The sequence below is a fragment of the Drosophila melanogaster genome, chromosome 3R, assembly GCF_000001215.4.
Source record: "Drosophila melanogaster chromosome 3R".
In the NCBI taxonomy this organism is placed as follows: Eukaryota; Metazoa; Arthropoda; class Insecta; order Diptera; family Drosophilidae; genus Drosophila; species Drosophila melanogaster.
The window spans coordinates 19,103,707-19,127,308 of record NT_033777.3 but is presented as its reverse complement, the minus strand read 5'-3'; the positions used below and the strand labels follow the sequence as shown (position 1 = coordinate 19,127,308).

The 23,602-nt window shown below is 43.9% G+C and overlaps 1 protein-coding gene across 1 annotated transcript in view, besides 3 other annotated features; it reads right to left on the bottom strand.

Moving 5' to 3' along the window:
* The window catches only part of CG6040 (uncharacterized protein), a 34,969-nt gene that overhangs the window by 4,621 nt on the left and 6,746 nt on the right, over positions 1–23,602 (bottom strand). Inside the window, exons 2-3 of the mRNA NM_142524.4 lie at positions 13,942–14,002; positions 96–3,366 (exon numbers count right to left, since the gene is read on the bottom strand). Coding sequence (NP_650781.2) covers positions 96–3,309 — 3,214 coding nt within the window. The 5' untranslated portion in view covers positions 3,310–3,366; positions 13,942–14,002. The remainder of the gene's footprint in view (positions 1–95; positions 3,367–13,941; positions 14,003–23,602) is intronic.
* Positions 8,703–8,757: a mobile genetic element.
* Positions 13,152–13,265: a mobile genetic element.
* Positions 20,404–20,433: a mobile genetic element.

Sequence of the window (23,602 nt, the reverse complement as noted above, 5' to 3'; positions counted from 1 at the left end):
ACTATCTAGAATTACCTAGAAAATCTTTTCAACCTAATAAGGTTAAAATAAATTTTTAAACTGATTTTACCATTCTGGTTTGTTTTTTAACTTACCCAAATTGGCGTAAACATTGTCGGCCTTCAGCTTCACGGATCCGCTGCCGGTTGCCAGTGGCAGGACACTGGAGTCCACGCTGCTGGCGCTGAGCGTGGCGGTCAGTTCGGTTTTCTGCTTCCGCCGGAGCTCGGCGCTCTTGGGCGGCGGAGGGCGTGCCGGCTTGTTGGCCTCATGGGCTCGTTGGCCCTCACTGGCGCTCGATCGAAGGGGCGGAGCTGGTGGCTTTGCCGTAACCACGGCCACTGTCTGGGCCGAAACGGAATCACTAGTCTTGGTGATATCCTTCACTACCTCCACGGCCGTGGGATTAATGTCAATGGGATGGATAATCACGAGACGTGGTTTCCCAGAGGCATTGCCCTCCTCGGTGCCGGTGCATATTTCCGTATACACGCTGCTCTCCCGCTTGGCCAGAGATTCACCGGACTTGCCTCCATTGGTGCCCATGCGCAGGAACTTCTTGATGGAGAACTTGGACTTTTGTTTCTGTGGCGGTGACGCAGAAGGGGATTTCTTATCCAAACCAGCCGCGGCCAGACATTCCTCGGACATGGAGAGATGACGTTGATTCCGGGGCGTTGGCTCCGGTGTCATCGGTTGCTTCAGGCTCAAAACCGAACTGGCCGATTGCAGCTGCATCTGCTTGGCCGCATTGGTGCGCTGCATCACGAATGTGTTGAGACTCCGGAACTTGGGATTGATCACGGCACGCTCGCGTTTGTCCTTCTCTCGAATGACGGGAGCTGCTGCCGCCACCGGAAGAGCTGGCTTCCTGGTGTAAAGGCTGCTGTTGTTGGTTGCAGATGCAGCTGCTACAGTTGCTGCTCCTGCGGTTCCGGCGGGAGCACCTGTTGCTGTCGCTTGGCTCTCGGTAGATGACGATGATGATGATGTCTCACTTGGGCCGGATGACGTGGCCTTTTCCGCTGGCTTTGCTGCCGCCTTTGTCGCCTGCTCGAACTCAACTACCAGACTGTAATCTCGTTCCGGCGTGGGCGGAGCGCTAAGCTTTGGCTCTGGCGGTGGATTCGGGGCTTTGCCCTTTTTTAGCTTGGCTTCATCAGCGGCTAGATTCTCTTTGGCCAACTGGAGACACTCGGTGGACTTGGAAATGGCCGACTGCAGCTGGCTGATGAACTGCTGCTCGGCGCAGCTGGGTTGTCGTTTGCCCAGGAAGCTTTTCAGCTGGCTGCCATTGCTGGTAGCATTGCTGCTGGGATGGCTATTGACAAGTGGTTTCACCGGGAGTTCTGGTTTTTTGAGACCGTGTAGGAACGACGGCCTGGCATCGATCTTCATGGGCGGTGGCGGTGACTTTGGCAGGGCGGGAAGCTGCTGCTCCGCCTCCTTTTCGACCGTCTGCTTTTGTTTCTGCTCCAGACTGTTGTCCGGATCGGCACTGCCATCGGGTTCGCCATGTAGCTCCCGGCTCTTAACCGCTGGCTTGGGCACCGCTTGATCGCCTATTTGAATATCCTCGTAATCTGAGTTATTGGTACTGGCACTCAGCTTCTTCTCCGCCAGAAGTTGACGCTTTTCCCCACTGGCCGCCGTGCCCTTGGCCAATCCCAAATTCTTGTACTCGCTACCCAAGCTAATGCCGATTCCCGAATCCGATTCACTGCGAATCATATTGTAGGCATTCTCCTCATCCGAACTGCCATCAAAACTGCTGCCCGTGGAGTCTAGGGCGTCATCCGAACTGCACTTGGTGACGATCAGACCATCGGACGTAATCTTGCTGGTCATAAAGTTACCCTCGTGAAGATTGTAGCTGGCTGCCCGGGTCTTTGAACTAAGCAGCATATCCGTGATGTACTGCGAGCTGGAGTAGTGTGAATTGCTGGAACTATCTGTCTGTGCGGCAGTTGCTACGCCCACCTGCTCGGAGTATTTGCCATCGGGAAGATTCTCGTAGCTCAATTGGGTCTCGACGACATCATAGTAGGCGGATACACCATTTTCCGTATCCGAACAATTGCTGTCCGTGTCCGAGTATTTGTGGCACACGTTCACCTTGGGCTTGGCCTGGTCCCTGGTGATGGGCGCATTCCGTGCGATGGGCTTCTTAAGGTCGAGAAATGGCTTTGGGGAGTCACTTAGCGCACTCAGCTCGAATTTGATCTTGCTGCTGTTGTGGCTATTGCTGTTGCTGGCGGATGTGGAGATGTTGCTTCCGCTTCCGCCTGAAGATGCGTCCGATGCATTTGTCTCACTTAGCTTCTGCTTCTGCTCCAATGTCTCCGAGATTTCGTCCAGCAGTGACTTCTCCATTGCCCGCTCAATGGGTGGACTATCTTTGCCATCTCGCGATTGAGTTGCCGTTGCGGCAGCTGCCCCTGTTGCGCTGGGCGTTGTGCTTTTGGCCATGGTTAGCGTGGGCGTTAGGGTGGTGGTCACCTTTTTGGTAACACTGGCAATTGCAGTAGTTGTACTACTGCTCTTGATGGCTGTGGCTGTGGTTATGGTCGCTGGTTTGGCTTTTGCCGGTGTTGCACCAGCCAATGATGATGCAACTGATTTTGCTGCTGTGCTTTTGCTTTCCGCGGACGCAGTTTTCGCTGGAGCCGGTGCGGATTTGCCCATGGGCTGGCCAAAGGGCATCACATTGATCGTTAGGGTCTGTTTCTTGCCCTCTTTGTCGACCTGAGGGGCTCCCAGTTTTAAGGCGGCAAAGGATTTCTTGATATTCTCCTCGGCATCGCCCAGCAGATTGCCATTGTTCATATTGAAGTCTGTGTTGGCCCTGGTTATCCTCTTCAGCTCTTTGGTCTCCTCGTCATCCGTCTCGCTAATGGCCATGTCATCGTGCTCATTGCCAAGGTTCATAAAATCGTGATCGTCATCGTCGTCGTCGTCCTCCGACCACTCGCCGCCATAGCCGATGATTTCGTGCAGTTGCTTGGGAAAGCACACCTTGACGCCCTTTGAGTTAACGGACTTTCCAGAGCCATTTCCCGAGCCGCTGGAACTTGAACTGGTACCGGTCAGTCTGACACCGAAAGCCTTCTTGATGATGCTTTTCGCCGGAGTCTTGTGCTTGTTGGGGTAATCCGTTTTGACCTCTTTGTCCGGCTTATGGCCGCCACCCATTTTGGAGGCAGCTGCTGCAGCGGCTGCCTTGTGCTCATCCTTGGACTTGAAGCAGTTCGAGCACAAATCCTTCTTCCAGGCATTCTGGGTGAAGTGCGAACAGATCGAGGACGACATCGCTTAGACTTTACCTTTGCTATTGCTCCCGCCGACGAAACAACCTTAGGCCATATTCTGCAAGGGAAAAATGGGAAAAAAACATTGAATCAGTTAAGCGGTCGTGAGTTATGGTTTGATGAAGATGATGATGATGAGGTTGTTAGTTCGTAAGCCTAAACTTTCTTTGCAAAATATTGCGCAAGCTCACAATTAACTTTCACTGCCGCCTGCAACGCAATCTCAACTTCTGCCGCATGACTCAATATTGATTGAGTGGAGAAGTTGAGCCCAGCAATTGCGACTGTGCCATGTGGCCATGTGGTCATCATCCAGCCCCGAAATCATGGCCACACACTGCCATTTGCCCAGGCAGCTAGCTTATCAATCAATCTTCATCTTGATAATGAAATTATTGAAATTTTGCTGATGATGATGTGGCCGCCGCTGCTGTTGACTTCATGGACTGCCAGAATTGGTGGTTGGGAAAATGTGGAAATGGATAGATGGGCTTGACAACCACATAATTTACTGTACTGTGATTGTCACATCTCTCTCTCTGCCTGGAAAACCCATCGATTGCGGTTGGGTAATCGCCAGTTGCAGCTGCATGGCTACTGTTTGTCGTTTATTTTGTCGACTGTTTGCAAATGACTTTCTAAACACGGCCGAAACTGCAACTGCATGTGCAACACTCCACGCGGCACAGTAATGCCTAACAAAAAAAACAAATCTAGGAAGTGCCACACAAATTAAACAGACAGACAACTCATTTGTAGCTACGAAATTGGCGGCTTTATTTGGTCAGAGCTTCTAGAAGTGATTCAAAGGCAAACTGGTTTCCATTTAAGGAAGTAACCATTCAATTTGATAATTTCCCAAACAAAGTCACGCTGTTTCCTGTAGAACATTATAGGTCTAATTTAATGACTAATTTGTGAGAACTCGAAACCTGTCTCTCTTATTTTGTATACCCATTTCTAACGCTTTAAAGTACCTCTTCTTTTTGTTATTTGAATTCTTGTAGTCATATCATCGGTAGATCAAATTACTTGGTACCAAATTATCCGATTTATCTGGAAGATCTGCTTAGAATGCCTCCGACAATTTTGGGGCGTTTCTAGTGAACCACTTTACACAACTTCCAGCGGCAACATAGCCATTCCGCCGCTAACAATGTAACTATTTTGAGCTCTTTAAGCCATTAACTTCTTCATATGGCTGTGAGCATCTCTACGCAAGTGTGTCACTTGAACCAAAACACCAAGTTTAGGTGCTGAAATTTGAAGGTGTTGCTGATGTTGCTGGTGTTTTTGGCCATGCTGCTGCTGTCGCGGCGACAACAATGAAGATGACAGCAACAGCAACATTATAGTTTCTGGCTTGTTTTGAGGCAACATTTATCAACGCCAGCGCCGAGGAAAGTTGACCCATTGTTAAATGTGGCCGCAGTGCTCGACTTCTGTTGCTGCCACGCTTGATTTCTGCAGCAGATGCAGATGTTGCTGCGGCTGCTGCATCTGCTGCATACACCAGATTCCCCAGATCTGCGTTTTTGGGTCAGCATTTTGACTTGACGTTAATATGCATAAATCTCGACTTTGTGCAATGCGGTCGCGGAAACAATTGGAAACATCGAATGATGATTGGGGGGGTAGGGAGCGGGAAAAGGGTTGTTTGGCAAATTGCATAACTGGGCCAGCTAAATGTTGCTGCTGTATTTTTGTTTTTGAATGTGCCCGCATTGTTACCCATAAATTTTAGACTTCGCTCGCGGTTACCGTTTGTTTTTATGTCTATTTCTGCCACGGATTTTTTTTGTTTTCATGTTAATTTTCTTTCACTCATTTGCATTCGGTTGCGGAATCGATTGGCCATTTATTTATGGCCACACACAAGTTGAGCGAACATAAAAAAAAAAAAAACGGGCAAAAGGCGATGAGAGTTGTGCCCATTCTCATGGAAAGCAAGTGTATCGCCAGATCACATATATGTCTGCATGTTGGCCAACTATTGAGCGAAAAACACTGCGATAACACTGAGAAAAACTGTCAAAGACTGTAAAAGAAATGCAGAAAATGCACAACAAATTGTGGGGCCCATTTGACCATATGAAAGCCGTTTGCCCAAGTTCCAGCCGCCAGCAGCAAACGAAATGAAGATGGTGTGGCAGCCACAACTCGAAATGGAATGCTGCAGCAGGCAGCATCGACAACATCTCAAGCTATTTTTCAAGTTTGGCAGTTGGCCTGGCAGCAGGAATGCTGTTTCCCTCCCCACAGATAAGATTGCTGGCCAGTGAAAAGAGATATCAAGGCGTGTTGCTGCTGCCGCTGCTGTTGTTGCGGCAAAAGTGTTACACAAATAAATCTACATAAATTTCAGGCCAGCGCTAAGCTCCTGACCAAAGATGGCTAATTTATGCCTGGCCAGGACGTCAGCTCGTTAGCCAAGTTTGCTATCTAAGGTGAGTGGTTCACTTGGACTGATGGATTCTGGTGGGGAAAAGTGTTCGTGGGCGTTACAAACTAATCGATGCACCGTCTGATCTGAATTTGCATTTTTCTGCATATACTGCAGCAGAAGTCCGTCTGCCTGCCAATTGGACACACACGAAACTGGCGTTGAAGAAAACCGTTCCCGTTTTCGTTACGGCGGCAACCCATTTCGATATTTTGCATTCTGGCATTTTGTATTTGCTTTAATCTGATCGGGCAAAACAGTTAGCTTGACCGCAGCCCGCAGGCAATCGAGGCCAACAGGTTTTAATTTTTTTTGCTTTCAGCCAAAAGCAGGAGAGTTCTGAAGGCTATTCTTAACAGCACATCCTAGTCTTTGTTTGGGTTAGCTGATGTCTTTTCTTTTTGACAACGAAAGTGGGTTAAAGCCGACTGATTCAGCCGCAACCGCAGCACAGCAGACCAGAGTGGCGCAACAAAAAAAAAAAAAGAGAAAAATTCCAGAACCGAATTTTTAATTTAATCACCAGCGAGTGTTGATTCCCATTAAAGCCAAAACAGGAAAGCGAAAAGCGCAAAAGCACGAAATTGAAACGAAATGAAGCGCGAGATGAGATGAGCGGAGATACAGAGGTGCTATATGGATATATATGCATATCGTTCCATCTGAAAATCGGGATGCGGGGCATTCGGCAGCTTTGTTCCACATTTGCACGTGAGATTTATGCGTGGCTGTGGCCCCCCAACTTCTGGTGTTTATTTATACATTTATCGTTATGTATACGCACGTACTAATGGATCCGTATGATCCGCAGCCATATCCACCTGTGTTCTCTTCGCTCCACACGGGATTATGCAAAGCAGCGGCGGTGGAATGCTCTCCGCCTTGTTTACATTGGCTAAGTTATGCAGCGGCACTCGGCGAAGTTTTTGGCCAAAAAAGAATTATTCGCTGGGTTGGGCCTCTTTGCCACGAAACGGATGTGGTGGGCGATCCACCGCCAGCCAAATGTCAACTATTTGCCTTTAAAGGTAAGGCAGCAATTGAGTTGCGGCAGAGAATCGAAGAATCAAAGCTCAAAAACTCAATTTCTAACAATCTGGCTTAGAAGTTCAAAGTTCAAGTTCAAGCGTGTGCTCTGCACTTCAGTTTTATTGCATTTTACTCACATGCTTTGGGCCTAATTACGCTTTCAAATTTAATCAGCTGCTGCTTACTGAGAGCTCGCCAAGTGTGGGAAAGTTTTGGCGAAAAGTCTGAGAAAACTTTATGCGGATTGATATATTAACAACGTTGCAGACCGAAGAAAAAAAGATCGCATAACTTAATAAATATCTTTTATCTTTATACCATGCCAACTTTTTATTAGAAATAAACCGTATTTTGAATTGTTATTCAGTTAGTTACCAACATAAATGTCTTGGTTGTATGTGCAGTTTTCAATGCCAAGTCGCAATCAAATCCAACTGATATATGCCAAAAATATTTTCGTTTCCCTGTTCACACGCGCTCAACCGAACACTAGAAATTTGGCTGGGAGATTGTTTAATTAAAGCCAAGTCAAAGTTGCCATTAGCTTGCGTTGTTGTTTGTGCCTCTCGAGAACTTGCCGGATGTTGATGCAGGCAGCAGGGCAATTTTGTCAACAGGTAATACAACAAACTTGTGCGACCACAATAATGACAACAAAAAGGCAGCAACAACAGCAGCTGCAGCAGCAACACAGCAGCAGCAGCAACGTCAACATCCAGCAGCAGCAGCAGCAATTAAATTGTGAAGAAGTTGTTTGTGAAGGGGGAAGGGGAAATTACTGTAGTAGTGCCGCTGGCTGTTTGAAGCCTTTTAAGCATAAACATAGTTGACGACTACTAACTGCTTTAAGAAGAAGTCAAGGCAGCGTGATTAAAACGGAAAGATTGGATAGGGAAAAGTTGTTAGATGGTACCTTAGATGGTACCTTTTGGCCCAGCACGTTTTGGATTTAACTCGAAGTTAAGTGCCAGAACATACATATTTATGTTGACCACCCAAGATGCCACCAGCGACATGATTTCTTGATGGCTTGTCACATACTGCAAATGGTTTGGGCCAAAAGTTACTTGTCCGCCTGTCAATTAACCCGAATAACGAGCCCGACTCACAGCTTCGCGTCCAGCTGCCAATATTGCCAGTCATTCGATGCCCGCCGGCATATCATGTCGGGTTAATTGAAGTTGCCATACTTGCTAAGCTGCTAAACCAAAAGGCCTTACAGCATTAGCCCACAAGGCCTCGCAGGCCAAGTTTGGGTTTATTTTTAGCAGCCCAGTTGATTACGGAGAAATGTTTTATGTTCATTTTCGCCAAGGATATTCCAGGAAAATGCGGAGGGGGGAGCAGCAAAAGCTGCGGGGGAGCTGCCTTAATCAACCAAAGCCTGTGAATTTATGCCTGTGAGCGCGCCCACATCTTCCTGCCTCTTAGTGTTGCAAAGAAAATAAAAAAAAAAGAAGGGAGAAGTTGGTGGCGTTGGTTGGGGGGCTGAACGAAGCACATATATTTCAAGGTTAAGTTCCCATGTCGTCTTCGTTTTCATTTGCTGTTGCGTGACGCAGACAAAGAGTATTAAAAAGAAGGGGTAAAGATGAAAAGGAAGCTGAAGAAGGCACACTGGCAACGTGGCGCAAAAGAATGACAGCAGTGGCAGCAGCAACAGCAACAGCAGCAACATCAGCAGCTGCAACAACAGCAAAACAAGACAGTGCAAATTAATAAATGAAAACGCATCCATTGATGCAACTGTTGCCAGGGGTCCAAAAAGCTGCTGGCCTGTTGCTGCTGTCTTGTGTTCATATCCATTACTAGTACAGGGTATAATGGACTATTTGAAAAGTAAAGTAAAGTAATATAGAAGGCAGAATTGGTATGTCTGTCTATACAAGCGTATGTTCGTGTGCAAGGATCGCAATGAGTGCGAGTAAGGGGTATTTGATAGTCGAGTCACCGGACTAGAGCGTTCTCACTTGTTTGTTTTTACCAGCACGCACATGTGTTGCTGCAACATAGGCTTAATTAAAGAAATACACTCCCTTGACGCTCCCCTTGAATTCCCCTCCTGCAACAGAATGTGTCGCTAACTTAAAACGGGGATCCGATTTCGACTTTGTATTTTTGTTGCCTCCCAGCAGCAACAGCTGTTGTCGTAACTTGACTTTATGACACAGCCCACCAAACCACTCCCTACTACTGCTAAGTTTTTAATACTTCTGCATTAAAATATTTTACGATCGCTGCGTCTTAATGAGTGCAAGTGTAGAAGAGAACTTTTTTCAGTTGGCTGCATTTGAGGACACCAAGTCAAATGAGATACATATAAACAACAAAAAATAATAAAAACCTGTTGCGTGGGATAATTTTGTAGGCGCCACAGTCTCCAATTTGCTGGACAATTTGTAAGTGCCTGTTGCCGGGACAGGCACAAATTGCAACTTCAACTGCAACTGCAACAACTTGTAATGGAGCAGTGAGTCATGTTTGCGGGACACACAGCTGCGTAGTTTTTGTTTTTTTTTTTTATCTTTTTGGGGTTTTGCCACAGGCGGATGACTGCCATTTTATCCGGCTTGCGGTTTTGAGATCTTGACCAGAACAATAAAACGCCCAAAAGCACGAATTCCCATACCTGCTCAGCCCAAAAAACTCTTTTTTGGCCACCTAATGTTCGTGGTTGGGACTTATGAATGCCTGTTTGTTTGACTTTTATTGCACAATTAGAATATGAAATACCAAATAAAAGCAAATACAAAACTTAAGCAATTTGAGCTTGAATCAAGACTTACTTGGCAAGACGAGAACAGCTTGCCCATTTGGCTTGAGCAATTTTCGATGTCTGCCAGCGGTCTAAGGCAATTGTCTCAGAAATGCGATGGTGAAGGGTCTGCGGATTGGCTACAAAGAGCCCCATGTAATTGTATGCCAAAGGTCAACAACTGTGTTGGATTTGGTAAAAGCAAATATGGCAAAAGCAAACAATATCCAGACAATGTATGTATCTTATATATGTTGTATCTTGCAACAGTACGGCTCCTTTCCATGCACAAATTAGTAAAGCTAGAAAAATTAAAATTAATGTGTAGTTTTAAAGGATTTTCCAAGTCAAATGAGGAGTGAACAATAAAAACAAAACGACTGATTTAAAACACTAATTTTTAATAAATCACAAATCACACTTTAATCACAAAACTTAGTCACTCAATGGCTTAACTTCTCTGCTATCTGGGATGCTTTTCGTTGAAGCTTTACTAACTCTTCTCTTAATTCGGGCAAGGACTTAGTTTCTGAAGAATGTATGATCAAGACCTTCTTGGTTGGTGGTTCGCCAAAATCTAAAGCTTCGTAATAGCGCACTTCTGTTGACAATCCAGTCAACGTTAAACTTCTGGATCACTGGATTTGACTTTCTCAATCATCTCTCTCTCATTTATTACCATGTAGTTGATGAAATGAGCATGAGTCCCAAGCTTAATGCGATAAAGTGTTGGAGATGGTACATCTCTTTTAGAGGCTTTTGCCATCGCTCCGCCAACTTTAAAAATCGATGTCTCTCCGATGGCCAGTGAATTTTGCACTGACGAAATGGGAGCACTTAGTCCTGGTTTTACCCAAAGCGGTGGTCCAATTGCAGTCTTCACTGGTGCAGCTTGCCAGTGGACGCAGCACATCTTTTCCAAAGCTCAAATACGTTGGATGATTTTACGACATAGCTTAACTTTTTTGTACACTAATAACCACTTACAGTAAAATCTTTGGACACACATTATTAAAATCTTTGAAGAACCATTTTACTACTCGTATTGTTAAACTAAATAAAAGAAACCAATCGAAAAATGTAACGTAAAGTCTCTTTAACCCATTTTTCAGTAATAAAGTGCAACAATTTTTCAAGCTCGAAATTCTGCAGCAATGACGACAAAAGAAATAGCTGCTAAATCCATCTTGTTGGCTGCGTGCAACAGTGTGATGGCATCTGTATCTGTATATTGAGCACAAATTGCACGCAACGTTTGTCAAACTCGGTTTGCTTGCACGTATTACGTATACGCACTGTTGCAAGGCCAAACAATGGCTCGTGTGCAGACGGAGACAAAAGCCTTACCAAACACACACATGCCACATGAGTGGCAGCTGCAGCAATTGCTCTTGTTGCTGCTGCTGTTGCCGTTGCTTATGTTGCCGTTAGCCGTTGCAAGTTGCAACTGTCGCCGGCTGGTGCGATAAACAACAAAAGAAAGTCAGTAAACCACTGCGGGAATGGCCAAGTTCAAAGTTCAATGGAAGACGAGCAGGAGCAGCAGCAGCAGCAGCAGCAACATGTTGACAGCGACAAGCAATTAGCCAAGACAGATGAAGGGTTCATCTCATGCGGGGGGGTTGTGGGGTCACTGGTTGGTTCAACTGCAGGGCAAAGCGCGCGAATCAATTTACATTTGCATCTGCAGTCGAGGCATTTTGTCTTTGGGCAACGAACCTGCAGCTTAAGCACTGCATTAAATAATCATAAATAAAGTTTTTTTCTTCCTTGGTTTTTAATTTTTTTCGTGTGCCTCTTACCACATCCATAGAAATTGAGCTACCGGCAAACGGAGCGCTTTCCACCTTTGTTTGATGTGGAAAGTGCATCGGCCAGCGGGCTCATGGGAAATTAAATCAATTGAACCGTCTGGGCTGGTGGCGGATTTTGAACTTGGCTTAATTAATCTGTGCAGCCTTTCGAAAGTTTGGTCAACAAAATTGAATTGAATTTGCCAGCCGAACAACAGGGACACGCCCAGCGCAAAAATTATTTGTTTTGCTTTGTTGTTTGACATTTAATTGGCATTAATTACTATCCCCTCAACTGTAAACGCACGCCCCTCTCGTTGGCCAATCACGGTCACAACTTTCACTGGTTCGCCTACACCAAAATTGGTAACCAAAAGCGGCCAATAGGCGTGGGGTAGTGGCAAGAGTGAAGTTGGTGGCCAATGCAATTGACATTTTCAATTGAAGCATTCGAGCGGGTCTTGGCCAAGGCTTATCGCTATGCGCCATCCAGGCGGCAACTTTACCCAAAACCCATTATCATTTTGACTGGCAGCAGCCATTAGACAGAAGCCGCCTCGGTTACACTCAGAAAAATTGCTAATATAAGGAATTTGGAATCTTAAAGATATTATATAAATCTTAAAACTTATTCGTTCAACAACAGTTATACACGAATCATGGAAATACCGAAACTAGAAAAGACTCTTTGTAGATTTAGGTTTCAAAATATTAAAAACCATACATTCGACCATACTCGACCATTATGCAACATAAGATAAATATATAAATTTACCCCTTGTCATCACCTAAAGTTAATAGGAATAGAGGGCTGCAGCTGATTGGGAACGTTGCATGCCAGCGGCTCATTTGGCTCAATTAACTTTGGCCGGGGCAACAACAGTTTAGCACCTAATCGTTTGCTACCCACTGAAAAGCGGGGAAATGCCAACAGAATAAAGCCAAAATGCGCTCGTTAATTAATAAACAGTTCCGCCGCATAAACGGTGCCACAAATCAGCGGGCAGCATACAGAAAAATGGTGGTGGAATGGGAGCTTGGCCCACACGTGTGCAACATGTCACCTGGGGAACGGAATGGAATTGTGCGGTGTGGCATGCAACATTTACGAGCTTGTCGCTGCAAAGATTTTCATTCCAGTTCCCCTGCGAGTGGGAGTCTCGGCGAAAAAATAAGACAAAAGTATAGTGTATATATTTATGTATAAGCCGAATTCCAGAAAACAAATTCTCCGTCAAATGGATGCGATGTTCGAGGGGAAGGGGAGGGGGATTCGAGCGATGAATGCGGCAACATCAGATAACTAGACAAATTTGTCTTGCTTTGTTTTGCGTCCCGTCTCGAGTGTAATTTTGTTAGAAATGGAAAGTTTTATTGTTTGCCATCAGTCGAAAGCAAATCTCTGGGACTAAACGATGTCGAATGATGCAGCCGGCCAGCTGTTATATCTACGTTTTCTTTCCGTTTTCTTCTACTGGCGACGGGCTTTTTACACATTACAACTTATTTTTTTCTTTTTTTTTTGTTTCTAACTGGAAAAAGTAAATCTGGAAATCTATTCAATTGTGACCGTTGACTGAACGACGTTCGACCGAAGCGAACCAAACTGAAGCGTTTCCATCAACATCAACAATGGAGTGGCATTTTTCCACAACTTCTTCAGCGTCTGCCGTTTTATGGGCTGTACAATAAATTTGGTATGAAATTAGATTTATCTCTTCATTAAATGTATATAGGATATATATATTTACGTGTATCTGAGAAGAAACTTCGCTTTCAGCACAATGGAAAGTTTCTCAAGCTGGCCCCGAAATACCAAAAAACAAAAAGAGAGAACGCAATACGCGATTTCCTCGACTATCAGATACCCGTTACTTAGCTGACAGCAGTGCGAATGAGAAAGTTCAACAATCCTTTTGGCATTGAAAGTAAAAAATTCAACATTTGTTCTAAAACTGTGGGCAGCTTAGGATTAGCTTTTACAGTTCCTTCTACCTACATACTTTTCAACGAATCGAGTATACCCTTTCACTCTAAGAGTAAAGGGTATAAGAAGAGGTTTTCGCAGCGAAAGCGATTTTCTGATTTTCTGAATCTGAGTCGCAGGGCGAAGAAGAGTTCATTGGCATTCGCATAATTTCTGCGTCATTTAACACACATATCTCTTAGTAAGTGGCCAGGCCAATTAAGGCCGATAATTAAAGACACGGCTGCCAACACAGTTGCAACACTTCGAACACTTTGGCTGCCGTTTAGGCCAACTTCCATTGTTCGACAGGTTGTCAGTTGCATTTGCAATCTGCTGCATGCCATTTGCAATGGGATTTCGATCTTCCTGGTCTTCGGAAAGCCTGGGACCTGGGACCCGTTCCCACTCTCTGCTCTGCTCCAGCACACCTGCCAACACATTGTTAGCCGCCTCGAATTACCCATGTTGTTTGTGGCCTGGGAGTGCACCTTCAATTGGCATGCCAATTGGCCTGGCAACGAAAGTGTAAATTATGAAAAACACGCCAAGTCGGGCCTACCGAGTTATCAAGTTACATATGCACGTTTAGCGTTACGCATTTTTGCATTCTGTGTGAATTTGATTGTGATTTGCCATTCCCTTACCTGCTTGAACTTTTCCACCTGTCGCACGGTATCCTCTGTTAATCTCGTTGGGCTTTACAATCTGCAATACAAATGAAAAGTATTTATTATTGAATGCATGGTTGTTAAAGATTATAACCTACTTATAATATACACATATATATTTTTAAATATGTACTAATACTAAAAGGCATGCCAATTGAAGACCTTGGGAAGACAAATATATCATTTGGCGCACTCAATCCATTTTCTCTGTTTGACTTAAGCTACTTTGAATCCGACTTACAAAATATTAAAGGAGGTTGCCAAATATAATATATTACAAAGGCAATTTATTATGCAAAAAGGTTGATGTATTTATCGATCTCAGGGTACGAATGCCAATCATTTGCCAAGAAACATAAAAATCTGACCGCTGTCCACAAGTACTGACTGCAGTTCAATGGCCTGTGGGCGCGCATGCAAAATTAGTCAATTTCGTTTGGTGTAATTCAAAATCAGTAATCGAATTACGAAATGCTAAGGCGCCAGCTGCCCCCCCCCCTCCTCAGCAAAAAGACTTGCCGTTTTAAAAGCCCCTTTCTCGGCTTTTAGCCATGCAATGACCCGAATTCAATGCACGTCGAGCTCATATTTTACGAGTTGCACTGCCAGCAAACTCAAAAAACAGTTGGCATTTGGGGGTATTTAGTCGCTGGCAAAGTCTCGACTTCAGGACAACACCACCCTCCCCCCTCTGAACACCACCAACGAACGTTGTAATCGAGCTACAAAATATTTATTGTCATTCTCCTCGGGCTTGCCCATGGTTTCGGTTAAACTTGGCTTGGCTGAACTGGGCTCGACTTGACTTGGCCAGAACAAGTTGCAGCCCGCTTAAAATGCACTTGAGCACTCCGGTTAACCCGAGGTGGCGATGCAGATGCAGACGGGTGGGTGGGGGTATTACGATAAAAGAGAACTGTTCCATCAAGGTTAACTTGGCCAAGTGGCTGGCTTTTACGGCGCACTTGTCCGTTCCTTCTCCTGGGGATTCGAATTGGCAGACAGTGGAAAGCCAATTCTATTGTCAATTAGCATGGTGTGATAAAAACTGACCGCTGCAAGGTCGCCTGTTTAGTCAGATCAGACCTGAATATGCGGTCGGCCACATTAATTAGCATATTTATTAGACAGCAGAAAAAAAATCAATTAAAACGATAAGCGGTGGTGAGGGGAGTAAAAGGCTAAAACGAACGCATTAACAAGAACAGACAGTGACTTTGTTCGCAGAATTATTATAAAAGGGGGCCAATTTAATATGTTGTCATTATTATATATATATACATATCATAAACTATCACCTAGATAAAATTTTATTTTCATGTATTTTAAATTTTAGGCTTAAATCAAATAAACAATTCCCCAAATGGAAGCAAATGAACATAGGAAAATGATCCGACTATGTGTAGGTTCTGCTTGTAATATTTGTATAAAATTTAAACCCATTATATCCACTGTAGCGATATATCCAAACTAATCTCAACCGCACCCATGGGAGCACTTGTATCGTTGCTCACAGCTATTGAATGCAAATTGCACGTGTGGTTTTACTGGCTTATTGATTGCGATTCGAAAGTGGCTTTTAATTAACTTCTTAGCCCCGGAGCAGCTGTCACTACCTGCAGAATTGATATTCTAAACGGATTTAGTGGGAAAAATTGTGCGTTCATAGGCTAATTAAAGTGAAATTGGCAAATCCGCACTCATCTAGCTACGTTAAATTTGTCAGTTAGCCCGAAAAAGGTAATTGAAGACGCCTTGCGAGAAAGACAAAACAAACAAACAGAACATATAAACCAGGGCTTTTGTTATGCGATTCAGTGGAATTTCCACGAGTGCTCCAAACGGAGTGGGAAGCTTGGGACTAAACTGGACTGGACTGGGCTGTGTTGGACACCGGGAGGAGGTGGAGGAGGAGCTGGAGCGGAAGCGGGAGTGATAATAAAACAACACCGAAGGTCATTACTGGAAAAACGGGTTTTTCTAGCCAACCTCTGCGGCTCTGCAGCATGAAGTGAGTAAGCATTTAGCATTAAAATACCGTTGCGATTATGGCGTTTGAATATGCATGGGCGAAGCGACAGTCGCTGCTGCGGGCGCTATGTCAACCCCCCCCCCCCCTTGGAATCCTTCCTTTTTTTGGCCAACAAGTTCGCCTTAATAGACAACGCGCCAAATGCCGCCAGTTTTGCTGTCCCAGCTCCAGTTGCTCCGGAGCTGCTGCAGTTGCATCTGCATAAATTATGCACCCAGAGCCATTTGCAAATTGTCATTCAACGCTGCGACGACAACTACTGGATTGGCGACATCTCCGTGGATGATGACGCCGATGAGGAGATGACGGTATGAAGTGATGAAGAAACGGCCAGATGGAGATGCGGATGACATGGCTTCATGCCCACGCCGGGTTAACGCCTCGTTCGCAAATCTGGTTACTAATGGCCACGATGGAGATGGTGGCGCTGATGCCATTAAAGGTCAACGGGCGGGCGATGGAACGAGTTCCAGATGCGATTAACGCTGAAAGTTGATTAGTAATGTAGCCCAGATTTATTTATGAACTATCCAACTGCATCGCAAAGTTGTACTTTGAACGAGCCACTATTCTTTATAGATACATAAAGACTAAAGATACTGAGTTAAATTTCAATCTCCTCTTCTGAATGAACTCTAGCGTGTGCCTAAACTTTGCTGAATTTCCATTGAATTTTCTAAGAAGTCAACAGTTTGAAAGTATCTGAATGGATACTTAAGATTTACTACAGTTCTTAAATAACTTTTTTTGGCTGACAAAAAAGTTTGTTGTCAAACAGCAGCTGTAAATGCAGAATATTGAATGAATGTAACTTTTTCCACATTTTGCATATTTAAGGGATTAACTTAGAACGCAAATCAATAAAGTTGTTTCGATTTTATGGACTTGAACTTCTGCTTTTCTGGTTCAAGAAGCATGTATAGTGAATATTTTGGATTTGGTAAGCTAGTTAAGATATTTTTTTAGATATTCTTCATAGCTCTTCAGATGACTTAACCGTTTTAAACCCTTTGGAATTCCTGCATTCTTTTGCTTAACTAAACCAACATTTTTACATAAGTCACAGAGAGAAATGCTGGCCGGCTTTTATTTGGCTATAACTGTAAGTGTCATCAGAAAGCGGTTAACCGGTTCTAAAACTCACTCCTCAAGCAACCAGAGGCGTAGCCAAAAAGGGGGTTCCAGTCGTGGTCAATGATTTAGAGGAACTTTATCCCAAATGATTACCGCTTTGAAGATTCCACACGAGCTGTGCCCCATAATCAGCCGCTTATGACACTTCTTTCTAGTTTCCCAACTATTTCTTTTTTTTTTGGGTCCAAAACCAGTTGGCGTTCTCTTCTAACCGTTAAGTGACCAGCCGTAGCCCCAATGCAATTCAAATGCAGATGAGTTGCTATCTCCATCTTTCTCCCGACTGCGTCATTGCCACTGCTGCAACTTGAAAATGCAACTGCAACTTTCTACGACTCGGCGTTTCGAGTGGAGTGCAATCGAATGCTTCAATGGAGCAGAAAACTTTAGGTGGCATCTCACTCAGCCTCAGTTTGTTTTTTTTTTTGCCATGGCTCGTACTCCCTCCGCGGGTCCAAATGTCGCAAATGAAGTTGAAGTCAATTTACTCAAGCATTGGCATTGCAACTGCAGCAGAAGGAGCAGCAGCCAAGTTTCCACTTGAGTGGAAGAGCTGAGCATGCAAATTGTGAGCCACGTTTATATGTACATATGTATGGATTTGGGTCCGGGCCAATAACCAGTGCAATACAGTTGGCCATATTTAATGGCCGCTTAGCCGCACAATTAATTTGTCAAAAAAAAATTGGTGGCAAGTCAAGAGCTCACGGGGAGGGTAATCTGTCAAGGCATGTTGGCTGGTGGCAGGTGGGCAGGTGGCGCAACTTTCACCTTGACCGGTTGGCCAAAATGCTAAAGTCAGAGCCGGCCAAAATTGCACTGCAGGCAATGGTCTTAGCCAGAGTTATCATCATTAAATTCGGCACATTTAATTAGACACTTTGCAGATGCCTCGCATTTATTTAGCCGTAGAGTTCCGAACCGGGGATCCGCACAAAGAACTTCCCTTCACTGCCCCATCACTCACTTGGCTCTTTGTCCGCGTTTTGTTTGAGCTTGTGTGTTTTTTTTATTTTCGCTGCTTTTGGTAATTTGCATTTCTAAGCTTGGCAAATTGGACAAAAAGACAACTGCGGAGAAGGCATTGAAAAGTTTTTCGCATTTTTGTGCGCTGTTAATTAGCCACGAGAAGCGTAATGCGCATAATGGCTATTAGATGGTATAGCAGATGTATATATAGATAGATAGATATCGGACTATAGGAATTTGTGGAAAGGAGAGTTGAGAATGCTGAATGCGATTGTAAACAAAAGAAGTAAGCCAGCCAGCCGAGTGATTGATCGAAGGTTGAACGACCGCGTATATGTATGTACATATGTGGTCCAAACCAAGACGATCCCAGATCAAGTCGAATCGCGCTGCGAAGCCACGAAGCCAAGAGCATAATTATGACCTTATAAATAAAATAGAACTACACGCCGAAGGCAGAACATAATTAACAGGTACGTGTGAGCTGGTGTGTGTGCCAGCTATATCTTAGAAACTATATCTATGACGCACACTGTGCGTGGCCAGTGGAAATCGCCATACGCCGCTACTCAATTAAAGTCGAAAAGCAAAAGTACCGAAATATTTCAGTTTCGTTGACCAGCCGGGCATGTCGCTAAACCCAAAAAAAGGGGCAGATGAAGATACAATCCGCATTGCTTGAGCATTCAAAATAGCCTCGTCTGCGGTTAAAGGTTAGCTTTCTTCTTTTGCATATCTTTATGACCATCCCTAGTTGTTATTATCGTTTTGGGGAGTGCGCTCATAAATCACATGATCATGCAGCACGTGTGTGCATCCTAAATATGGGTTGTGCACTTAGAGAACAAGTATGCTACTTTTGATACGTATGTCACTTATTATAGTAACTTAACACATTGTCATAGAAACAGCGATTTTAGATACTGATTGAAAACAAATTTATTCTCAGTGTTTAGATCCAATCTGAGCGCTTTCGCTCAGTGAGAAAATGGGCCTGCGTGAAAATGCATTTCCATCGTCATCGTTTGTGGGGGAGCGCACAAAATGAAGCTGATGATCGTGCCGCATTTATGCGCTTCCTAAACAACAACTGCTGCATTTTAAATATATAATTAGACTTATACTGCTGGCGGTGACTGTGCGTACCCCATTGTGGCTATTATTAGGCCTTCGTTCCCTGCCCCGCTGCATTAAGTGATCAGTTCCGCTTGGGCTGGATATCCCTCTTCCTATTCCAATTCCTATTCCAGATATTGTTCTTGCACTTTTATATATAAACATACTATATTGCATGTAGAATGCAGGCTCGCCATCAAATGGGAGACAATTGACTAATAAAAGAGTCGCACACGCGTAAGTAGATGCATCTTTTCTGCTCGAGTGTGTGGAGGGCGATGTCACCTTGTGCGGTGCATTATGCAATTCACGTAATTGTAATTGACGGCATCCTGCAGATTTCCTTCTCGCCATGCATAAGCGATAACATTTCGATTAGCAGCCAGCTTTCGTTTAGTCGGGGTAAACAAGTCTATCCAGATTCATCTGGGCCTGCCATTCATAAATTCTGTTCTTTGGAGCGCAGCAAATTACCGCCAATCTTGCCTTGCATCTTTAAGTGTTAGAGATAAAATGATCTCATTTTTGTTACATATGTAACATTATGAATCTATGGTACAATACACCGGATGTCATTGTATTTAAAGTATTAAAAGTATTACTAACATTATAGATCAGTTAGAAAGTTATTAATACGATTTAAGGGAAATTTTAGTCGTTCAAGGTGCTGTCATAATATTAGTTTTCTATACAGAATAATAATATCAAATATCCTACTTGATCCTATTAGATACAATATCAGTGGAAAGCAGGGATTTATAAATCACTTCAACTACTTATTTCACCTATTACGCCGGATGACACTTACTTATTTTGATGTTATAATAATATTATTGTTTTATCTTCAATTCCTCCACCCACTTGGATTGTCCATTTTTGGTCTATGACATAAGCGTGCCTTCCATTGTCAATGTTTTCTCTATTCTCTTTTTTTTTTGCAGTGTTTACTTATTAGCACTTAACATTGGCCCAACATGCGCTTTTAACATTGACTTAACAGCGCCCACGCATGCCGTCTCTTTCTCCGCGGATGGCCTTAGCCTTCGTTGTAATTGTCCAAAGTAAATAAGCCAACAAACGAAGCCACAAACCAAAGTTTTGAATATTAAACGTTGGCCAACGGCAACATGAAGCATTGACCATTTTCCATTTTTTTTTTTTTAGTTTGCCGGCTACTAAGGTTAATGCAAAGACACTAGAATATTCTAGTGTCTTTGGTTAATGGGCCTCTGGCATGATAGCACTCAAATATCTGTGCCGTGTTTTTCTCGTTTTGGTTTCGGTTTTCCAGTAGCCAACATTCAGTGGTAAGTTGGGTAGCACACATTTGATTGCACCTTTATCTTGGGGGCAACTGCGCGACCTCGTCGCATTGCGAAATGTTCCGTTTCTTTTAATATAAGAGCTCTTTTTTTTCTTTGCTTTTTTCTCAGCTCCTTGGCTAGCCGGCAACTTGTTGCCTCTCAGCCTTATTTTTTTTGCTGTTCGATAGCTGTACAAACCGGTCAAGAGCCGGAGCATAAAACGTTTCGCTTTGGCAGGGAGCATAAAAAAAAGGCGCACAAAAGCCGTTGTTCAAAGCGGCGTTAATGAAGTCCCGTCCCAGTCGAATGCAAAAAAAAAAAAAAAAAACATAGATAAAAAATCGCTTGGCCTGAACTCTCAGTGTGTTCGTTCGGTCATTGGCTGATCATCGTAATGATTACAATCTTCAGCACAGATCAGATGAACATATGCATATTTATGATATTGTGAAATTCCAGAAATGACCTCTGGATGGCTGCCAAAAGCCTTCCCCTTGATAATGCCAACCATTGTTTATATTTTTATTCAGTTTTTAAGTTTCCTACTGGCATGGCATGTGTATGTGTATGCTGCCTTGGGCTTGAAAATGGGAAAATATTTTGATTGTGCGGCCTTTTGCATGTGGAAAACAAACGCCTCGAACTGCACGCATGCATGTCAGCCCAATCAATCGAGAGCAACCATGCACTGAGAAAATCTTATGAAAGTTATCTATCTCTAGAAGCAGATATATTCCCTTTCCACAGTATACTCACAAAAAATTTCAATAAATTCAAAGTGGCTTTTAAAAGTTCATTTTCATAAAGCTGGTGCTCATATATTGATTTATCTGGAATTTTCCTAATACATCCCTGTTTTCTCTGTGTTATACTGGTGAGTCGAGGGAATTTCCAAGTGCATAATTGCAGTCGATGCCCTGGACTTTAGCTCCACCGAAGGGCCAAATGCATTAAGTGCGGTAAACGAGGCAGGGCAAAAAAATGAAGAGGATGATGATGCTAATGGCGAGCCTGGGTCGCATTCCCTGCAGTAGCAATTGAAAACACTCAAGTACCGCCGACTCCCTGGATGATCCCCATTCCCATTCCTATCTCGGCGCCCAGAGCAACTCAATCCAGAAGTCGTCGTCATCGAGGTCGTTCATCTGGATGAGAAGCTGGGGCAGAACTTCGATGCAATCTGGCGCTTACAGCTGCAAAACTGTCACTCACTCAGCACCCAGTCACTCATTCGTGGGCTCAGTTTTGCATCGGACTGGTAGAGTGATGTGGGTCTATGGGTCTAATGGATGGATGTTGTCATAATAATAAGCAGGAAGTTCGAAGAAAAACACCCAAATCGGCTTATGTCGTTGTTATGTGAGCAACGAAGTAATGAAAGAAAAAAAAAAAAAAAAAAAAACTCAGAAAGAGCTGTTCGCTCACACACTAAGCCCAAATCGAGATTCATGAATGCAGTAAGTATCTATGAGATACTTTTGGTGCGTTAATTAAAACTCAAGCTGGGCGTTTTTTCTCCCATATATCACTTGCATAATTTCCAGTTGTCGCTCTCAATTATATCAAGCCCCACTAATTGCAACAAATCGAATTTGATTGCTTAAAATGCTGCCAATTAGTCACACCAAAAATATTGGAGCGGTTATAAAATTCGTCCATGTTTAATTTGATTAATTAATTACAAAATATTTGTCTTAAAATTTCCTCCTTATTCGCTCGACTGTCATAACCGAAACGGAAGCAGCAGTTGATTGTGTTTCATCAAAGATTGTTCGAAATATTTCCATGCCAGTCGGGGAATTAAGGAAGTCTCTGCGGAGCTGGCGAAGTCTTTCTTTCCTGAGCAAATAAACAAGTTTTCAATATTTAATTGCACAACTTTGTAATTGTGCCTAATTGTTGGGTAAACAAAAGTGAACAAGCTGGCTGACTCAATATGTTTGGGCGTTGCACATTTGGCAATGTTTCACAGCGTTGGCAGAGTGCGAGCTGGAAATGGGATAATGGACTTAATAATATGGGTAGTTTGGAGAGCAGGGTATCTGATTTTGGCTAATGCCTAAGCATACATATTTAAACATGCTTGAATTGTAATCAAAATGCTATGACGACCCTGACCCCAACCCCAACTCGACTCGGTAATTATTTACATCAACTTGGACGGTCATAAATCAACGCATTTTGCACATTTTAGAAATGGAAAATTACTCCATGTTACCAGGCACACAAAACTCACCCACACAATCATGCAGATGATTGCAGCGAGAACATGGAAAACATTTCCATGTGCCACTTAAAACGACTTTCAAAATGTTTTCACTTGCCACAATGAGCACCCACCCATATGCACTGCGAGAAATTGGCAATGCAATGTATCCATTGAATTTTAAAGTATTTTGTCATCTTACAAATGCTCCAGCCATAGAAATCAGATGGTGCTGTCTAGATAACTTAACGAATGGTTAAAAAATGTATCATAAATTCAAAGAGATGTGGTTTAAGTACATATAAATTCGATTTTGGAGGACTTTACGACTGTTTGCAGTGAACGGTTTCTTTTTGTGCTCCGTGCAGCCACAGTTACGACGAGCTAGTGGCGGCCACAAAGCCAAAAAGTTTTGCCCGACCAAAGTCCAAATTCCAGGCCAAGAACAACCCACACAAATGCAGCGCCAACTGGAGCGGCGGCTTTGGCTCAAAAAAGCCGAGTGCAACTACCAACGTTTGGTTGAGGAATTATGCCAGGGAAATTCACCGCACGCCTGGCGATTCATGCTTCAATGTTGCACGTGCTGTCGAGGGATTTAAGTGGCATTCACTAAATCACGGATTTGAAGTTCGATTTGGAGCGATTTGGGAATCGCCATCAACTATAACTTAGGCCGCTGGGACGTGACTTTCGAGGATATACATTAAGCCCGCATCTGCAATGGACCATAAATCGTCGATCTGGCGATCTGGAGCGGCAACAATTGCCGCCAATCGAAGCTGTTTTTCTTATTGATTAAGCGCGCTTTTATTGGCGTTTGCCATCGATGTCCAGTCCATCACCATCACTCTCTCCTCGCGCGGCTCTCTTTCT